The sequence below is a fragment of the Kogia breviceps genome, chromosome 16 (assembly GCF_026419965.1).
Source record: "Kogia breviceps isolate mKogBre1 chromosome 16, mKogBre1 haplotype 1, whole genome shotgun sequence".
NCBI classification, from domain to species: Eukaryota; Metazoa; Chordata; class Mammalia; order Artiodactyla; family Physeteridae; genus Kogia; species Kogia breviceps.
The window spans coordinates 4,088,964-4,109,796 of NC_081325.1; the positions used below are offsets into that span (position 1 = coordinate 4,088,964).

General features: G+C 45.3%; 1 protein-coding gene across 4 annotated transcripts in view; it reads left to right on the forward strand.

The window, feature by feature from the left end:
• TNFRSF19 (TNF receptor superfamily member 19) overlaps positions 1–20,833 on the forward strand; it is an 85,194-nt gene that overhangs the window by 17,887 nt on the left and 46,474 nt on the right. For all 4 annotated transcript variants that reach the window (XM_067016332.1, XM_067016333.1, XM_067016330.1 and 1 more), the window contains exons 2-5: positions 520–622; positions 3,259–3,369; positions 15,818–15,996; positions 20,593–20,678. In XM_067016332.1, coding sequence (XP_066872433.1) covers positions 554–622; positions 3,259–3,369; positions 15,818–15,996; positions 20,593–20,678 — 445 coding nt within the window. In that variant the 5' untranslated portion in view covers positions 520–553. The remainder of the gene's footprint in view (positions 1–519; positions 623–3,258; positions 3,370–15,817; positions 15,997–20,592; positions 20,679–20,833) is intronic.

Below are 20,833 nucleotides of genomic sequence, written 5' to 3' on the forward strand. Positions count from 1 at the left end.
ACAATGACAGTGTCCACCTTCCAGAGTAGTTGTGAAGATGGAATGAGTTCTGCTAAAAATGGTGCCTGGCACGGCGTGCTTAGCATGTGTTAAGTGTTACTTTATCGTTATCATCCTGTGTGACTAAACCCGTATAAATGGAAGGTTTCTGTAAGTCACAGTTTGAATGTAATTCTCTGCTGGGTGAAGTCGACTGGACGCGGTAGAGACTTGGAGAGAAAGAAAATAAAGGCATGTGTAGCCTGGGAATTCAGAGCCAGCAGGAGTTTTGTATATACTGTGTAGGTAGACAAAGCTTCAATTCTCATAACCTAAATTTGTAAAGAATTACATCGTATTTGTCAATGGTATCCTTTTAAAAGGTGATTCCTTTTAAAACATGAATAGTGTTATGTTTTACTTACATACTAAATAATATTATGTTTTACTAGTGTATATAGTAACCGGTAACATAGTATAGTAAATACAGAATGCAGTCGCTCATGTTATTAATGTTAACTGTATCTTCTTATCTTTTAGAGCTCTTCAACCAGAAATACATTTAACTAGAGCGATGGCTTTCAAAGTGCTACTAGAACAACAGAAAGCATTTTTCACGGTTGTAGTTTTACTAGCCTGTTTGGTAAGTCAACTCTACTTTCATAATAATGTGGGGAAAGGATTCATCGAACTAGTACCCAATCTATTTTCTATTTCTAACCCCATATCTTAAAATTTTCTTTCAAATTCATTTTATCATTGTTGCATTTAATTAATAAGTCAGGGCTTCCCTGGTGGCGCAGTGGTTGAGAGTCCGCCTGCCGATGCAGGGGACGCGGGTTCGTGCCCCGGTCCGGGAGGATCCCACGTGCCGCGGAGCGGCTGGGCCCGTGAGCCGTGGCCGCTGAGCCTGCGCGTCCGGAGCCTGTGCTCCGCAACGGGAGAGGCCGCAACAGTGAGAGGCCCGCGTACCGCAAAAAAAAAATAATAATAATAATAATAATTAGTAAGTCAGAGGTTGCTGTTGGGTCTTGACTTTTGTAACAATGGTCGCAGTTATTTATTTAAATCTAGATGAAATCGTAAAATCACAGCCTCACTCGTTGCTGCCTGGTAATGATGCTCCATTGAGTTTATAGGCAGATGCCTCTCACAGCACAGCCTAACAAGACCTTAGATTCTAGTTTGGAGCCCATGACTTCACAGTTTGTGAAAAATTAGGAATCATTTCTTAAATGCTGTCGTTTTATATAGTTATTTATATCCTTCTCGGTTTCAAAAAGCATCAAAGACAGATGGAGAATTGTAATGTTTGACAGCTTTAACACAAAACATCTATGAAGGTGTTCAAAAGAATTACTGAAACAGTTAATCTGGAGATGCAGTCATGATCTACAAATAAAAAAAGAATTATTTACACTGAAGACAGTTCCTGAAGTCTTCTTGGAAGACGGAGTAGGAGGAAATGGGGTCCAGTTGGAGTCTGACATGCAGATAGACGTAAGGAAAACATCCCTTCCTTGAGTCGAGGTTGTTAAACATTGGAAGAAGTGGTCCACAAGAGAAGCTGTGGCATTTCTTTCTCCGAGCGATGCAGTGTCTTTGTGGTGGAGGGTAGTCTCCTCTCTCCCTTAAATAAAACCAAACTCCTCTAAGATGGCTTGTTAATGAGGGTTAAGAAAGGTGGGGGGTGATTACTAGACCTTTAGCCCCAAGTCATGGTTTGGTCTTGAACCCCACCTTGAATTCTCCCTCCTGCCTGCTCTAGAGGTTAAGGCTGTGATTTTATTTGAGGAGGTTGGCTGACTTCATTCTAGAAATTTGCCTCAAGGTGGAGGCAGTTTGTACTGAATAACCTCCCACTGTTGTAACCATCAAAAGCCATTCCTGTGCACTTGTGCCGTGGACATTACACACACCAGTCTCTGTTCCTCCAGTGCTTCCTAAGGCTCTCGGTTTTCCTTGAGGGAAACAAAATTGCATCAATAGTCAGGAATGTTACTGAGGGAGTCCCTGCTTGATGTAAGAGTTTGAACTGAATGTTGCCACCCGTCTGAGGTTCTGTTAATATCACCGTTTTTAATGAAATACCATCTGTTAAGAAGCAGATAGACACACTTTTGTAGGATGGTGTGTATCAGTTGAACTTACCATTTTTAGGTAAAATAAGAAATAAAGACTATATCTTGAAAATGACTTACAACCTTTGTTTTTGCAAGGCAGATACTCTTTCCATTTAAGTCCTATGCTGTGAACCACAGCTTATTGTTAGGACATGGACAACAGACTTGTGGTAGCCAAGGGGGAGGGAATGGGGGAGGGGTGGGCTGGGAGTTTGGGGTCAGCAGATGCAAACTATTATATACAGGATGAATAAACAACAAGGTCCTACTGTAGAGCACAGGGAACTCTATTCAATACCTGGAGATAAGCCATGATGGAAAAGCATATGAAGAAGAATGTCTATATGTGTATAACTGAATCAGTTTGCTGTACAGCAGAAATTAACACAACATTGTAGATCAACTGTACTTTAATTTTTAAAAAAAGTATATTGTTAGGTCCAATTTAAGTGGCAAAATGGCAGTCAGTAGGAAAGTAAGTTCATGTTTACACGACACTTTTACTTTGACGCGTTCGGAGAATTGGGCCATTGTTATTTTCATCATTATCAGGAATTTTACTGATCTCACGATTGTCAGAATTTTTTGAATGATGAACTCCAAGTATATGGAATTCAGCTGAAAAACTTCTGCCTCAAAGCTGGGTATCAGATATGCCTAAAAGATAATAACAAAGTTCTTGGGACTAGTATATGTATTCCATTTACTTATTTATTCAACTCATTATGGATGAATATGTTTTCTTAAAGAGCAAAACTATAATTCTTGAATTCAGATTTTTTCAGGTTGCAAAAGGACCTCGGTCTCTGCATAACTGTTCTTCTATACCTCTTCTTACTTAGAAAAGAGAGCAGTTTCTACCTAGTCTTACCTTGGGTACTCAGAAAAGTGTCAGAAGAAGATAGCAGTTAAATCCAGAAAAAGAGAGCTCTCGTTCAAGGCATACCGAGAGGCATCAGGCTTGTTGATTTATTTGTTCCACTGACTTTTCCAGAAAGTGGTTATTGTTCCTAAAGTGAACACTGAGTTGGCCTCGCTCTGAATTAGTGTTTACATTCCGTGATTATGTGAATAACACTGGAGATACTGTTCCTTTTTTTGTGAAAAGTAGAATTAACTTCCCTTAAGATAACGTGTTGTGAAACATTTTTTTCAGACATGTAGAGTGATCTGTGAAACGGGAGGCTGTGGACAACAGGAATTCAGGAATCGGTCAGGAAACTGTGTTCTCTGCAAGCAGTGTGGGCCGGGCATGGAGTTGTCCAAGGTAACTGTCGGGTGTGTGGGAGAGTTGTAGATCTACGTCTTTAAAATGCCTGCTTTTCAGCGAAATTCTTTCAGTTAATGACTAGGGAAGATTTCTTGGTTCGTCGTGTCCCTTTAGCCAAATATTGCACAATTCCCGTTTCAATACCTTCGATTCATGTGTCTTACTGAGATAAAAGAAATAGATTCTAATAACCGTAATTCGATAAATGTCATTGTTGTGTATAATTTAGTGTTTATTGTATTTTATTGAAAGAATAGAATCATTACACAACAAGGCCCTCCTGTATGGTGCAGGGACTTACTCAGTGTCTCGTGATAAGCTGTAGTGAACAGGGATATGAATAACGGGGTCACTTTGCTGTGCAGCAGAAATTAACACAGCATTGTAAATCAACTCTACTTCAATAAAGTACATTTTTAAAGAAAGAACAGAATCATTAAGGTTTATTTGCTTTAATTAAAAAGAATCAGCATTCTACTAAAGATTTAAAAGTAAAGCACTGATAACAGAAAATGGTAATAATACTATTTGCTGGGCCTTCTTTTTCTTAAAATTGAGGTTACAATTACTAGTCAAGAAAAACAGAGCCCAGCAGTGTCTTAAGTAAGCAGGCTCCAAGGGAGCAGTTCTTTTCCAAGCCAGAGTTTTGAACATTCCTTTGACAGTGCCAGGATGATTATATTAATTTTCCCACTTTGAGTGTATGCTACTCCCAGGAGCATCTTAAATGTATTCATCTTCACCACTGCTTGCGAAGCAGCTGTGTGCTGGCCGGCGGGGGGACGGGACGGGGACGACGACGACGACGACCGGGGGGTGGGGCGGGGGGGCTCCAAGTTCTGGGTGTTCCCGGGCACTTCTTCCGTGTGAGCATGTTCAGAGCTGCACGTGCATTTGCTCTATTTTCTGACCTTTTGAAGACGTTACCAGTTGTGGACAATTGATGTATCGTTTTTGTTCTAAAGAATGCACCAAGGTCTTCCTGGTAGAAAGGGAACAAAAGATGTGTCTTTTTATTTTAAGTGACTTTTCAAAGAGAAGCCCTTTCCCCTACAGTCTGCCGTTCTCTGAATTTGAGTCTTGTCATTCATAGATTTTTGACCGATGATGTGCAAACAGCAGGAAACAAAGAATTATGCATTCCACAAGTGATTCCTGGTGGATGGCCTCTCTGGGTGTTGTGTTTAATATGTTGGCTTTCAGCTTCTTGTGCCGTCCGCTTGGAACGAACTGGCTGAACGTTGAACTCTGCGGTGTCTAGTTGCTGAAGCACCCCAGCCGACGTTTTTTAAATCCCTGTGGATTGTAGTAACATAACGTTTTCAGACATAGGTTTTGCTCTGTTGGATGTAGAAAGGTCCTTTATAACAGCAGGCCTGCCTATCTAGGATCTGTCAACAAAGTAGTTAAGAGTGCGATTGTGCCGGGAGGAAAACAGTGATGTTTCTACCCCTCAGAGTTCTTTTGTCAAATCTCTGCGAAAATATGAATGAATCACAGATTGGAAGAGATGAGTGAATCATTTCTAAGAAATTACTCCCTAACCTTCATCCTTTATCTAGAGAATGAAAATGAAGGTTCTATCAGCTCACAGGTTTTTTTTAAAATCCATCCTCTGAGATTATCTGATAACAGTTTCTGTACTTCATAATTTCCCACAGATATCCGTAAGAAACTTTTTCATGAGGTAGTAATTTTCCCCGAGTATCGCAGTAGCTGTCCAACTTTATTTCATCAGGAGCAACCAAAAGGAAGCAATCTGCCTGTGTGTACTTTTTTAGTTATTAATATTTCTGATCATTTTCCTCATAAAAAAAAAGACCAGGACAAAAAATTGAGTGAGAAAGAGTAAAAGTAAAGGTAACGACACCACTGAAATATTAGATTCTCAGGACCCACTCAGAAGCACAAATTTACAAATGCAGAGTGTGTCCTGCTTGTCCTGAGGTGTCCACCCTGCCGCAGGCAACCCCTCAGCTTTCACCCTCACTGTCTAAACAGACCGCCCAGCTCCTTGTAACAGACACTTAGTGAATCGTTGCTCAAGGAGCGGATGGATCTGTCAGCCTCCGATAGGTTTTGGAAAAAAAAGGTGACAGTTATATCTAGTGATATAAAAGTTAATGAATGTGTGATTGTGTGTTGCAAATAATGTTTTGCCAAGTCTTTTAGCTTGGTTTTAGCTCTTAGTAAATAAAATTAACGAGTGAGCCTCGCTCAGGGTCTAAAATGTAAAACATAAGAAAGGCAAAGGAGTCAAACATACCTATGGAAGTAAAAACACATTTTTATTTTCTAGTTAGTTAATCAAGGCAAAGGATGTGAGTTTTTTATAAACAATTACTTTGGAGCTGGAAGTTTCTAAACTGTCCACTCATGAAATTGCAGTTTCTTCCTTCCAGGCTGCCTTTATTAAATTTTCAGCAAGAACACATATCTTTCAAAGGAAGGAAGAGTAAGTTCTGAGTATATTAAAATCAGATAAATCACTTAAATCAACAAGTATGTTCAACTGGTTAATTGTCACTTCCAAGCTTCGCAAATCAAGGCAAAATTTATTCTTTTCACTGAGACTAAGTTTTTGTTAAATTGTTAGATAACTACATTTATAAATAGTCTGTTTGCTTGTTGCTTGGAAGACTAAATATATCATTGGGGGGGTTACCTGTTAGTTTGTAATGAAGCAGATGAGTGCAAGAGTCTTTACTTTTTTAACTGAGGTGTACCATTTTGGTTACCAGTGGTGTTTGAAATTTTGAAAGCACAATAAATAGCAAATATTTTATAATTAGTTATGAAAAAGTAGGAAAGCTGGATCAAATTATTGATATCTACAACTAAAGTTTTCTTTATATTAAGAATTTTTAAAAGAGCATTTTCGGGGCTTCCCTGGTGGCGCAGCGGTGGAGAGTCCGCCTGCCGATGCAGGGGACGCGGGTTTGTGTCCCAGTCCGGGAGGATCCCACGTGCCGCGGAGCGGCTGGGCCCGTGAGCCATGGCCGCTGGGCCTGTGCGTCCGGAGCCTTTGCTCCGCGGCGGGAGAGGCCACAACAGTGAGAGGCCCGTGTACCGCAAAAAAAAAAAAAAAAAAAAAGAGCATTTTCACCAAACATAGAGCTTTTAATAATCTTTATTCTAACATTATTATGTAACTTATCCTGCTGTACTAAGCATAATTTAAAACTTCTGTCCATTTTTCTACTATCATGTCTGTCCAAAATAAATTCTGGGTCATGAGGTTCTTCGAATTTAAAACATATATCTATACCTTAAAACTCAAGCTTGGAAATACTTTGGGTAAGCAGGTATAGTTAAAATTTCCATCTGTGGTTTTATTACTCCTAATCATTATTTTCTTTGGAAGGCATTCAGTCCTGCCTTTTCACAAGGTACGGCTTACTCTCCCATGGTTAGGTCTCTACATTAGGACATGCAGTTGGGCTTGTTGGAAGGTGCCGGAAGAGCTTTCCTGGGGCAGCGTGTGCTCTGCTCACCTGTGGTGTGTGGTCAGTGTTTCCCGTCCGCTTTTAACTTCCTTTCAATTGTGAGAGCATAAGGAGTCTACACAGCAGCTCCAGGTTCAGTAAGACCCTTGATGCTTGTTGAGAGCAGTACCCTTCTTATCTCTGGCCACTTTTTAAACGAGTACTTATTTTAATCTCTCACCCTGGATACTTTGCGTGTGTTCATCTACAGGGTGTGTCTTAACCTAAAAAATCTGGACTCTCTCTCAAAATGTCTTTAACTGTGAGTCTGTGAGATATACCATGCAACGAAAATCGCTAACATTGGCCAACATGTATTATAGTGAGCCAGGTTCTATGTGATCTTTGTATGACATAAGGAATTCTTACAGCATAGGTCTTAAGTGGGGAGTATAACTACCCCTGTTTGCAGATGGGACACAGAGGTTAGTCGGTGGGTCCACCATCACTGTAAGTAAGTGACAGTGTGTGTGTGGGGGGGGCGCTCTTGGGGTCGCTGTCTGCCTCCCGTCTTGATAATGCCCGAGGACAGCGCACCTGGAAGGACTTTCTGCGCTGATGCACGTGGTCTCTGCCTGTGCCGTTCAGCACGGCTGCTACGAGCCACTGTGGTTATCGAACACGTGAACTGTGGCTGGTGTCACCGAGGAACTGGGTTGCTTATTTTATTTCATTTTAAGTAATGAAATTTAAGTTTCCCCACGTGAGGTCATGGTTGTCATATTGGACAGTGTCGTTCTAGAATGATCGACTTCCCTCCAGAAGTTGTGGCTTAGGACCGACTTCGAAAACAGAGACAAATATCCCAGCGTGTGCGATGCAGGAGCTGCTCCCGGAGCCTCCTCCTCCTCCGGGTGGGTGGGCACTGTCCCTTCCCGCCTGTCCCGCCCACTGCACTGGCTCCGCCCACCAGTGCTGCCCTGGCTCCGCCCACCAGTGCTGCCCTGGCTCCGCCCACCAGTGCTGCCCTGGGGCCACCCTGAGCCCTAGCATCTCAGCAGTCCTTTTGGTTCCCAGGTCCCTCCCACAGAGCCCCAAGCACCATCTCTGTCATTTCGGCTCTTTTTAGTAACTCAGCTTAGGAAGTCGTTTTCCTGGATCTTTGGGAAAATATGTGACGGGTCACCGAGCCATTTAGAGTCTGTTTTGAGGATTTTATCCCCTTGGGCCATATTTACTCTCTCCCGCACTGCAGGGTTTAATTTTTAGTCTTTGAAAGTTTATGACAAAGATAATGAATAATGTCTTTTTCCTATTTCCGAGGCAAAAAATACCGAGTCTGATTTCCATGGCTCTGTAAGCAGCTACGCGGGGCGTTTTGACCCCGACCGTGTGCGTGAGTGTTCGGTGGCGATCGCCTCCCGGCAGTCAATCAGGAAACTAGTTTTTGCATGAGCCTCTGGAAACAGACTTCAAGTTTCTGGAGCGGTTTTCAAAGTAAGCTTTGCTAAGCAATTATTGGGATGACTTCGGTTAGTGTGAAAAAAGTTAATTCTTGTAAACAACAGCGTCCTTCCCTCCACACGGGTGCATGTGGGGCTTCCTATTTTTAAAGACGTCTCCTCTTGGAAAACTGTTTACATCCTTATGAAGAAAATCACACAGAAAACTAATGTCATTTTCAAGCATAAAAATGATTCATTTCTGCCATTTAATTACAGTGTCGCTCACTTCATTTGTGTTTGAGTATACCTAATCAAGCCCAGGGGTGTTTGGCAGATATTAACAAGCTCTAGCTTGTAACTTTTCGTTAGAAAACTCAACTATGGGCTTTCACAAACCAGAAGTTGGGGGGATACGTCTTTGGTGTTGTTTTCTGAAAGGAAGTTAAAAAGCTGATTGCTGAATACCAGCCACACGTGAATCTAATGTGTCATTTCCATTTGTGTGCCCTAGATTTTCTTTGTAAGTAACTTCTTCTCCATCCAATTTGAGCTTTCAAAGTTCAGAGAACCCAAGTTAATACTTATTGGCTGTACAAATAAGTAGTGCTTTTGACCGGAGGCCCCTGGATGTGTTTCCTGGATAATGCATGGTCTGCGAGGATCTCCCCTGTCCGGGGTGGGGGGGCTGCTCCCCCAGCGTTTAGGTGGGATCCACTGGTGTTTTTTGTTCAGTTCTGGATTTGCAGAGGGAGAGAAGGGATATGAGCACTGTTTACTTTCAGTCATTTTGCTACTGGAAAGCCACCAAATGTGGCTTAAAAATATTGGGCAGAGTGACAGAGCCACGGCTGCCCCCAGCTCGGCTGGAAGAAGCCCAGCTGGGTCCAGCCCTCTCTCGCTTTGGAACCAAGATGAGGAAGCTGCTTACACCTCCAGCCGCCCAGGGGCAAGACTTGGCCTTACCAGCTAGGAGATACTGCTGTGGCCCTTACGGGCTTTTGCTCCCTGGGTTAAAATAATAGTAGTAGTACTACTACTAATACTACTACTACTAATAAACTTTATTAGCAAATACTGCTTCACACAATATTTGTTCATCCGTCCGTTTACCCAGCATTAGCTCTTTATTACGCACTGGCTGAACTACGGTGAAAGAAAAGATATTCAGTGGTACTTGCTGAAGTTGGCAGGGCGGGCATTATTCAGAACCTTTGCGGTAGGCATGCGGATCTTACGGGGGGTGGGGAGGGGCTGCTCTCCGAGCACAGCCTGGATAAGTGGGAATTCATAGCCGAGGAGCAGGGGTCGAGTCAGTGATGGGAATTACTACCAGGAGACATGAGAGGAAGAGAGTGTCTGACCGAAGCCGACCCGACGGGGTTCTTGGTGAACGCAGGGTGGGACGGTCGGATGTCACCTGGGGGGTGGGAGGCCGAGGACCCTGAGGGTGAGGGCCCCGGTTAAACCGACCCCGCAGGGTTCTTGCTAGAACTAGATTTCACGAGGACACGCGCAGACGGGCCGGGGGAAGGTTCAGAAGCCCGACTCGAGCGTGGTCACGCAGAGGACCTTTGACAGCTCCAGGGACGTGGGCTTTGGGTAAGGCGGGGTAGGGGGCGACGTCGGATGCCAAGGCTTAGTCACTTATTTTATGATTTGGGGAAGTAAGGAGGAACCGTATGGCAATGCCTTTTTAAAAAAAATTGCATTCTTTTTTTATCCACGTGTATATTTTCCCACCTCAAAGTTTATTAATTAAAAGGTCTTCTCGTCAATTCAGGCAAGTCCTAGGTATTTCCTTTAAGGTCATAATTTCAAAAATAAAGAACTGCCATATTGTTTTAAAGCCTCAATGCATTTCTAGCATTGATATTAATGGCAGACCGTCCTCCATAAAAATAAAACATGTAGCTAATTCTGGTAACACGGGAAAAACTAAAAGATCTAATACTGTTGATATTTTCATGAGATGCCCAATTAGATCACGTGATCCCCGCCAGCTCAGTGGGCCGTGCTCGAAGGGTACCCTCTGTGCCCCAGCACCTGGGATGCAGTGATGAGTAAGAGAAGCTCCGGCGGGGTAACAGCCTGCATCCCCACTGCGCCACCAGGGAAGCCCTAATAATCTTTTTTTAAATGGCAAATACTTTAGAGAAAGTATATATTTTTAAAGTTTTATTGAAGTGTAGTTGATTTACAATGTTGTGTTAATTTCTGCTCTACAGCAAAGTGACTCAGCTATACATACATACGTTCTGTTTCACATTCTTTTCCATATGGTTTATCATAAGATATTGAACGTGGTTCCTTATACAGTAGGACCTTGTTGTTTCTGCATCCTACACATACTAGTTTGCATCTGCTAATCCCGAACTCTCACTCTGTCCCCCCCCCCCACCCCCGCTCGGCAACCACATGTCTGTTCTCTGTGTCTGTGAGTCTGTTTCTGAGAGAAAATATATTTTGAATAAAATTCCCCCAAATAATCTATCTCTGTACAAGATACCTGCTCATGGTACCTGCTCTGTACATTTTGGTACTCTTTTGTCATAGTGATGATACAAAGCCTTATCTCAACCCCTCACCTAAATCTACTCCAAAGAAAATTGCTACAGCTGCCACCAGAGCATATAAACTGCAGGCAGGGCTTCCCTGGTGGCACAGTGGTTGAGAGTCTGCCTGCTGATGCAGGGGTCACGGGTTCGTGCCCCGGTCCGGGAAGATCCCACATGCCGCGGAGCGGCTGGGCCCGTGAGCCATGGCCGCTGAGCCTGCGTGTCCGGAGCCTGCGCCCCGCAACGGGAGAGGCCACAACAGTGAGAGGCCCGTGTACCACAAAAAAAAAAAACACAACAAAACAAAACTGCAGGCAGAACTAGTAAGCCAATATCCAGTTGCTAAAGGCAAGCTATGATGCATTTGGAGCCTGGCTTTGTTTTCTTTCTGTACATGATTTGGTCCAGTGTAGAATGAACCAAAAAAAAAAAAAGTTTCATGAAATCCTCATTCTATAAAATCTAATGACATGGGGCTTCCCCGGTGGCGCAGTGGTTGGGAGTCTGCCTGCCGATGCAGGGGACGCGGGTTCGTGCCCCGGTCCGGGAGGATCCCACGTGCCGCGGAGCGGCTGGGCCCGTGAGCCGTGGCCGCTGAGCCTGTGCGTCCAGAGCCTGTGCTCTGCAGCGGGAGAGGCCGCAACAGTGAGAGGCCCATGTACCGCCAAAAAACAAACAAACAAACAAAAATCTAATGACCTGTAAATCACACACAACGATACATGGCAAAAACTCATTGGTCGGGCTTCCCTGGTGGCGCAGTGGTTGAGAGTCCGCCTGCCGATGCAGGAGACACGGGTTCGTGCCCTGGTCCGGGAGGATCCCACATGCCGCGGAGCGGCTGGACCCGTGAGCCATGGCCGCTGGGCCTGCGCATCCGGAGCCTGTGCTCCGCAACGGGAGAGGCCACAGCGGTGAGAGGCCCGCGTACCACAAAAAAAAAAAAAAAAAAAAAAAAAAAAACTCATTGGTCAGAGCGGTCCTTATGTACAATATAAACTCTAGACATGGTCAGGAATCAAAAAAGAAGCACAGGGCTTCCCTGGTGGCGCAGTGGTTGAGAATCCGCCTGCCGATGCAGGAGACACGGGTTCGTGCCCTGCTCCGGGAGGATCCCACATGCCGCGGAGCGGCTGGACCCGTGAGCCATGGCCACTGGGCCTGCGCGTCCGGAGCCTGTGCTCCGCAACGGGAGAGGCCACAACAGTGAGAGGCCCGCATACCGCAAAAAAAAAAAAAAAAAAAAAAAGAAGCACAGAGATTTCCCAACACTAAAGTATATGTTCTTTCTCAAAAGAAATGGAACTGTCAACACACCTGTGTAGATTCTGTCAAGTTCATTTCTAGTCAGGTCATTTCTCTAGTTTCTCAGGATCGGAGGGAGGAAGTGAGTGGCTGTAGACAGAGGCGCTCAGCAGGAGGAAGGGAGGGCAGCTGGCCACGTGGCAGAGGCGTTGGAACAGCAGGACGGCCCCACAGACCCAGGACTGCCCACTTCTTTGTACGGCGGCACAACGCAGTAGCGGATTCAACCGGGAAAGGTTACATTCTCTCTTATGTACCCATTTTCAAAAGCACGTACTTGGGATTCGTTTTAGAAAAATTTTTATTCAGTAAAAATGTTTTAGATGGAAAGTGATGTTTGAAGTAGCCTGGAAAAAATTGGGGTCTGAAGACTTATTTACGGACACCTGTGCTTGATTTAGAGTTTAGAGGCTTTATGTGTTTTCCCTTTTATTCCTCAGAGTAACCCTGTAGGGCCTGCATTTTTATCCCATCTCACAGATGAAGAGTCTGAGGGTCAGAGAGTTCCCAAAATAACTTAGCCGGCAGGTGGGCGATGTGTCTTTGGCTCCAATGCAGGAAAATATACACTTTCCCCCTGTATCAGCCTGGCTTGAAAAGCAGCATTTCTGACGTTTGCTGCCAGTTCACAGACGCCTACCTCTTTCCCTTTGTTTTCCTGTCGTCCTCTCCCTCCCTTTGTCTTTCCTTCTCTGTTGTGTGTTAACCTGTATATGAGACCCTGACAGTCCCAGCTGCCCGGATCAAAGCGTGATGTTGAAATCGCTGCCGCAGGAACTTTGAGGGATAGGCCCAGCCTGCGAGTGAGGAGGTCCCGCCCCGGATGTCATGTGCACACGCTTTGATCCTGGGACTCGGGCTGGGAGGCTCCCTTCTGTGCCTGAAGAAAGCCTTTGGATGCCTGGGGCTCTCTCAGCAGCTAACGCTGTCCCAGTGCAGATTCCACTGCTGTGCACAGCCCCCCAAAATAGCAGTGGCCTCCCTCCCTCCAAGACCAAGTACACATCCCAAGAAATTCTTTCTCAGTGTGTGTCTGTATTGTTTTCCTGTTTACTAGAGACGCTTTGTGCAAGAAATCAAATCATTACAGAAGTATAAAAACTGAAAACACCTCATAATTCCACTACCCCCCCCCAAAAAAAAAGATAATCCCTGTTAGCAATTCTAAAGAAATTCTAATTTGTGAATCAGTATTTAAAATTCTTCCCCCCTGCTCCTGTCGGTGCCTTTGGTTCAGAACATTGTCTAGGTGGAGCCCTCAGGGTCTGGAAGGTGCTGACCTTCTGCTTTCTTTTCCTCCCCTGCTCTTTGCTGTGCTTGTTCAAGACACACATTTGAAAGATGGGCAGAGAAATTGAAGGAGGAAAGGAAGGGATAGCCCCTCCCAAATGTGAGTGAGTTCATTACTGAGGTCTGGATTGAAGTATCGTTGCTAATATCCTTTATGGAGTGGCTTTTTGAGTACAGGGAGTACTTTTCTTTGTGTTGGTTTTTCGCTTTTTATTGAAGTACAGTTGATTTACAATGTCGTCTTAGTTTCAGGTGTACAGCACAGTGATTCAGTTCTACATACATATTTAAATTTTACGGAGAAATAAGAATTCTGACCTCGCTGGATCTGTGTTGTGGCTTCTGTGGTTCCCAATGAGGAAGCTGAGGCTGTGAGTGGGCTCCCAGCATGCCCTCCATGTGGGGCTCTGTTTGCAGCTCGAGAGCTGCTGTCTGATTTTCTTTTGAATGGCCAGTGTTCTATAGAAACCATCACATAGTGCAGATAACCGTGTTAACATTTGATATGTAATCTTTCAGACATCTTCCTGTGTATATGTCACATAAAGTGCCTGAAAGTCCCAGAGTGTAGTGGTATGAGGTCTGGCTCTGGAATTAAACCATGTAGGTTCGTACCATATGACTCAGCAATTCCACTCCTAGGTATACATCTGAAAAAAACAAAGACACTAATTTGAAAAGATACGTGCACTCAGTGTTCATAGCAGCACCATTTACAATAGCCAAGGTATGGAAGCAACCTAAGTGCCCAGCCGCAGATGAATGGATAAAGAAGATGTGGTACATATATGCAGTGGAATGTTACTCAGCCATAAATAAGAAAGAAATTTTGCCATTTGTGGCAACATGGAAGGACTTGGAGGGCACTGTGCTAAGTGAAGTAAGTCAGACAGAGAAAGACATATACTGTATGATATCACTTATATGTGGAATCTAAAAAATACAACAAGCTAGTGAGTAAAACAAAAAAGCAGCAGACTCAACAGATAAAAGAGAATAAACTAGTGGTTTCCAGTGGGGAGAGGGCAGGAGAGGGGCAATATAGGGATAGAAGATTTTTTTTGTTTCTTTTTTTTTGCAGTACGAGGGCCTCTCACTGCTGTGGCCTCTCCCGTTGCGGAGCACAGGCTCCGGACGCGCAGGCTCAGCGGCCACGGCTCACGGGCCCAGCCGCTCCGCGGCACGTGGGATCCTCCCGGACCGGGGCACGAACCCGCGTCCCCTGCATCGGCAGGCGGACTCTCAACCACTGCGCCACCAGGGAAGCCCAGGATTTTTTTAAAAGGATTATTATGGGATTATATGAAATCATGTGTGTGAAACTTTTGAAAATTGTAAAGCACTATATAATAAATAAATGAATGAATTAATTAATTTAAAAAACTTGTAGGTTCAAATCCTAGTTCTGACATTAGCAGTGTCTCTTTGGTTAAGGTGCATGCCTTCTGGGAAACCCCGTACCCCCATCCAGGAAATAGGAGCATGGGAAGCACTTTCCTCATTGTGGGGGAGGATGAATTAATGAGATTCTGGCATAGAGGAAGCGCCCAATAAATGTTAGTACTTACTATTAATGTTTTTGTAAGAAATGGGATCATATTTCTCATTCTGTTTTATAACTTACTTTTTAAACTATCATGAACACTTGTCTATAGCATTCTTTCTGTGATTGCATTATAACGCCATCATATGACATGCTGTGATTGATCTAGTGCTTGAACTTGTGCAAATGATTGTATGCAGGTCAAAGAGCCGTCTGTGAAGCCCATCCTTGGAAAGCAGTTCTGGGTTCTGATGGCCAAATCTAGAGAAGCTTGAGACCTTTAGTATCACCGGGTTTGATCCAAACAAGGATTTAGTGTTCTTATAAGCATTGTGTAAGCATCCTCCCTCTCTCAGACAGTAATAAACAGCTAACCATTCCAAGTTTCTCTACGGATATTGTAAGCTTCTGACATTTCGTATGCAGCTGTCCTTGTGTTCTATTACTTATCAAAGCACTTATTTTCTGCCTTGGTAAGTGAGTAGGTGTCTACATATTTCCCCGACTCTAGCTTCTCACCACTCAGATGACCAGCTGAGCTGGAGAAGAAAGTGCCATAATTTCGCCCTAAACTGGTGATAATGCCGTAGCAGCGGGGGTGGGGGGAGGGGGGGGAGGCAGGGGGGGAGGGGGAGAGCCTTTCTTATTCAAATGCAGGTGCTCCTGGAATAAAGTGGATGAGTAAGTGTACTTAGGTCCTAAGAGAGATTATTAATTAGCAGGGGAGACACATTGGAACTCCCTGAAGGAGCAGCCTTTGTGTCCAGAGAGGCGGGCGCCGGGTAGAGTCAGCAGCCCAGTTCTCCGCTGTCTCCTCGTCCTCCTTTTTCACGCTCGCTCGCGGGGTCTGAATAGCTGTCTCTTGCCTGTTCGTCCCCGCAGGAATGTGGCTTTGGCTACGGGGAGGATGCCCAGTGTGTGAGGTGCTGGCCGCACAGGTTCAAGGAGGACTGGGGCTTTCAGAAGTGCAAGCCGTGCCTGGACTGCGCCCTGCTGAGCCGCTTCCAGAAGGCCAACTGCTCTGCCACCCGCGACGCCATCTGTGGGGACTGCCTGCCCGGGTACGTGGCCAGTCCTTCCCGCGTCATTCGCCAGTTAGTCTGAACAGGCTTTTCCCCGGTTCCCTTCCAAGTGCAGACAGACGCCCGCTGATATTAACCTGAGCCCACTTGCTGAGGTTCGTGGCTCTTCTCTTCTCTGGGCCTCCTGTGTGCCCTGCACGGCGACAGGCGTGGTTAGAATGAAATGGATAAGCGTGGGGACCGAGGCTCAGTGTCCCAAACATCCTCAAGAGTTCCTGCAGATCGATAAAAAAAGAAAACGTGGACAAAGGGACGAAAGAGGAAACAGACAGTTCACAAAAGGGGAAGCGTGCGCGTGTGGCCTGTGACCGTACAGAGATGTCTGTCCTCAACATGATCGGAGAAAGGCAGCTACCGCCATCCAGTCATTTCTGCAGTGTTTTGTAAGGCATCACTTTGGGGGGGGGGGAGACAGAGATCCCCACCCACAGGCAGCTTATATCCTAATAAGATTTGACAAATACCTACACAGCAAATGGTAAGCTAGACAAAAAGGTGGAAGATAGGATTGCTATGGAAAAAAAGAAAATCTCAAGCAGCTCAGGGCATTGGGTGGTGCCCCCTGCGGGATGCAGGGGATGCAGGTTGCGGGATCAAAGTGGGTCATCAGGATGGGCGAGGATGCTGAAAAGGTGAGCTCTCTCTGGACACAGACCCTGAGGTGGACATGGCCTGGTGTATTTCAGAAACTGCCAAGAGGCCAAGGCAGCTACAGGAGAAGGGAGAGCGGAGAAGAGGGAGAGGCAGTGAGAGCAGCAGGGGGTGGGCAGGTGCACCGGGGGAGACCTTAAATGGGCACGTTGAAAAGGAACCCAGGCCGTGGACAGAAAGGGGACCACCCCTGGGCCAGGTGGGGAGGCAAAGCCCAGGAGGAGGAGCTTTAACATTTTAAGTGCTTCTAGGTAACGGTTGGCCGGACATGCCAGATAAAACAGGCCGTTGGAAGCCAGAGTCCCGATGAAGCCCGGCACCCAGGCGTGGTGGTCTGTTGGGGCCGAGGCATTGCTGCAGGAAGTAAGGAGGGGAGGGGACAAAGTGAGCATCAGGAGAACCTCATTAGTATCTAGTAGAGCCAGAGGAGAGATCAGGATTCCTGGAGCTTTCATGGCACCCAGGCTTTATTGCAGGAGTCAAGCAACCGGGGCCAGGCAGCGTGACAGGAGCAGCAAAGTGAATTATGTAGTGGCTAAGCGGTGTACATGAATTATTGTCTGTGACGTTCACAGTGTTTTAAAGACGAAGAAAGTGAGCCTTATCGTTAAGGTTGCTCAGGTGAGGTGGCACAGGCAGTGCGCGGTGTGGCTTGGACTCTGCCACCAGAATCCACGCTCCAGGTCAGTGCAGACGGAGGACCCTGACTGCACTCGCGGGCTCGTGCCCATAGGAGCAGGGATTTGACAGATGCTGGGTGCCAGCTCTGGGGCTTTTAATGAAGCCAGAGGGCAGATAAAGCTCTGGGCCTGAAGGCCAGAAACAGGGCAGGAAATAGCCTCATGGGTCAAGCAAGTCCTTATGCGAAGACTCAGAACCCAAATGGATGCAAAAAGTAGTGGTCTTACACCAGCAGCACAAGTGACCAAAGAAAAAATAGCTATATTTGACTTCATCAAAATTAAAGCCTTTTGTGCCTCACAGGATACCATCAAGAAATGGAAACAACAACCCCCAGAATTAAAAGAACTATTCGTAAATCATATATGTGATAAGGGACTATCTTATCTAGCATATGTAAAGAGCTCTTACAACTCAATAACAAAAAGACAAATAACCCAATTAAAATATGGGCAAAGGATTTGAATAGACATTTCTCCAAAGAAGAGACACAAATGACCGGTGAGCTCATGAAAAGATACACAACGTCAATTAGTCAGTCAGCAAACGCAAAAAAAGAAAAAAAAAAAACCCACATACTTCACACCCACGAGGATGGTTATAACCAAAAGACAGGCAATAACAGGTGTTGGTGAGGATGTGGAGAAACTGGGAGCGTAAAATTGTGCAGCCACTTGGGAAAACAGTACGGCGTTTTCTCAGATGGTTGCACACAGAGTTACCACGTGACCCAGCACTTCTACTCTTGAGCATGTAACCAAGGGAACTGAAAACACGTCCACACAAAAACTTGTACGCAGATGTCCATAGCAGCCTTCTACATGAGAGTCAAAAAGTAGAAATGACCCAAATGTTCATCAGCTGATGAATGGATCAACAAAATGGAGTGTATTTAGCAATGGAATATTATTCAGCAGTTAAAAAGGAATGAATTACTGATGCGTATGGCAACATGGAGAAACCTAGAAAACATGCTCAGTGAAAGAAGCCAAGCACAAAAGAACACATATTGTAGGATTCCATTGGTGTGAAATGGCCAGAATGGGCAGATCTAAAGAACAGAAAGTAAGTTAGTGGCCGTCTAGGGCTGGTGGTTGGGAAGGGTTGAGAAGAAAGGGGAGTGATTGCCAAAGGATACAGAGTTTCTTTTCTTCCCTGATGAACATGTTCTAAAATGGATTGTGCCGATGTCTACACAGCTCCCTGAGTGCACTAAAGACCATTTAGTGGAATACTTTAAAGGGATAGATTGCACAGTATGTGAAGTATATCTCAGGAATCTGTTATTTTTTTTTTTTGAAAGTAGTGGCCTGTAATCTCAGAAGACACTGATAGCTGTGAATATTACTACCCAGAGTCTTGAGCTTGTGAAAACTGGGCACCTGATGCCTCTCTGCTCCTGTTCTGACGAAGCCGTGTGTTTGCTCCTCTGCCGTCTTCACCGGGGAAGAGGATGGGTGTCAGGGAGAGGAGGAGTCCACGGGGGGCACCAGGCTGAGCTGGGCAGTGCCCAGAGACCCAGGACTCGGTTCTTACAAGGGGGAACCCAGGCGTGGGCTGCTGGAGCGCGATAGGAAGCCCCCCCCCCCAAACATGCTTCACCAAATTCGTGGTCACCTGAGCCCACCGCTTTAGTGTCACAGTGTTTGTTCATTCTGTAAATAGATGCGAAGACGTGGGAAAGTGAGGCATGAGTAGACGTTGGAATGGTGTTTCGCGGTTTATTTATACGATTCGTTTAAAATTACATCCTTTCTAAGCGAGCGTGAAGGTAGGAGGCAGGCGCCAATTACAGAGTGACTCCCCCTCTTCCAGGGTGTTTCCAGAATGCTCACCCAGCCTGACTGTATTTTGGGGAAAGAGGAAAATAGTTGACACCCGTTTGACAGACAGGAAAACTGAGGCAGAAAGAAAATAAACAAGTTGCGTATTGCCTCCAGAAAAATGCCGAGGTCGGGCATAAGGCGGGCAGGTTTATCCTCTGCGGCCGCGGCCTCTCTCACATCAGGATCTTCTGCTGCCCAAAGGCCCAGCCCCCCACCGGACACCCGTGTGGAAAGTCTGTCCCGTGTGCTACAGTTTGACCAAGTAGGGAAATTCAGTGCCCTCCTTCCCAAATACGGCCAACAGCTTTCGGCCAGTTACTTAATTTCTCTGATGTTGATTCTTCTCACCTATAAAAATATCACCGAATCATAATACCAGCCTACAGACTTGTCAGAAGGATTAAGAACATAGCTCATGTAGAGCGCCTGGTACACAGTAAGCACTAGATAAATCCTTGACATTGTTGCCAATTAATGCTATTGGGGCCCGGTGAAAGCTTTGCAGAAAGTGGCCAAAGGGCCTCCAGCCCCTGTTCCGGCCCCCACGCCCCCTTCCCTTCTCTGCAGTTTGCACTCACTTGTTAGAAATGAGGTTGAACATTTCACTGTTAATTTTTTAAATTTAATTGCATCATCTTTCTAGTTTTAATTACGAAGTTTTAAAATGACGAAATGCTCTTCTTTGGGGAATTAGTGGGTTTTGCCTGTCTTTCAGTTGCCTTGTTCACTTTCACCATAATGATTTTTAAGTTTTATGTTATAGTCTTAAGTTATAGACAATACCACGACTCGAACTATTTTCCAGTTTTCTTTTGCCCACTATGTTGGTGATACTTTGTTTTTGCTCTTCAGATGCCTCTAGTATTTGTACGTCTGTGTGTGTGTGTGTATGTGCACACGTGCACACGCTTGTGTGTTCAGAGCTGTTAATCTCTTCCATTCTGGCTCCTGGGTTTCTTGTCATGCCTAGAAAGATGCCCCCTTGCATCACGATCGTATCAGTCTCTGCCTGCATTTTTCCAGTAGTTTTATGGTTTCCCTAGCATCTTTGGTCTCCGAATTTCAAAGGTTAAAAACTAGCACTTCACAGGGCACTTTGTCATTTAAATGACAAGAGAAATGTCCAGATTTCGTACACCCTCACGGGCACCTCACCTCAGTGTACGAAAAGTGGGGCTGAGTAGAACCTACAAAGTTAGGTTTTAGTGAATCGTTATTTCTTAAGCGTTCACTCTATGCTCTGAGACCTTTCTAAGGATGTGTCTGTCTGCTGTTATAGTTAAGCCTTTGAGAACCTGTTTTTTAAACATTAGAACTGGTTTTGGAGACTGCCAGTAATTTATCACATAAGTCTGTTTGCTGCAACTGTGAGCTTAGGTGAAAATGCTAACAAGGATTCTTTCCCTTGCTCTTCTAGATTTTACAGGAAGACCAAACTTGTTGGCTTTCAAGACATGGAGTGTGTGCCTTGCGGAGACCCCCCGCCCCCCTACAAGCCACACTGTGAGTAACGCCATGCAGAGAGCAGAGGGGACCCTGGGCCTTTTAAACAACCTTTCTTCAGCGGGCACGTGGAACAAAATCTCTCTCTGCCGCGGAGCTTAGAGTGCGTGGCCTTTTATCGGGAGTCCAGCAGGACAGAAAGCGCTTTTGTCGTG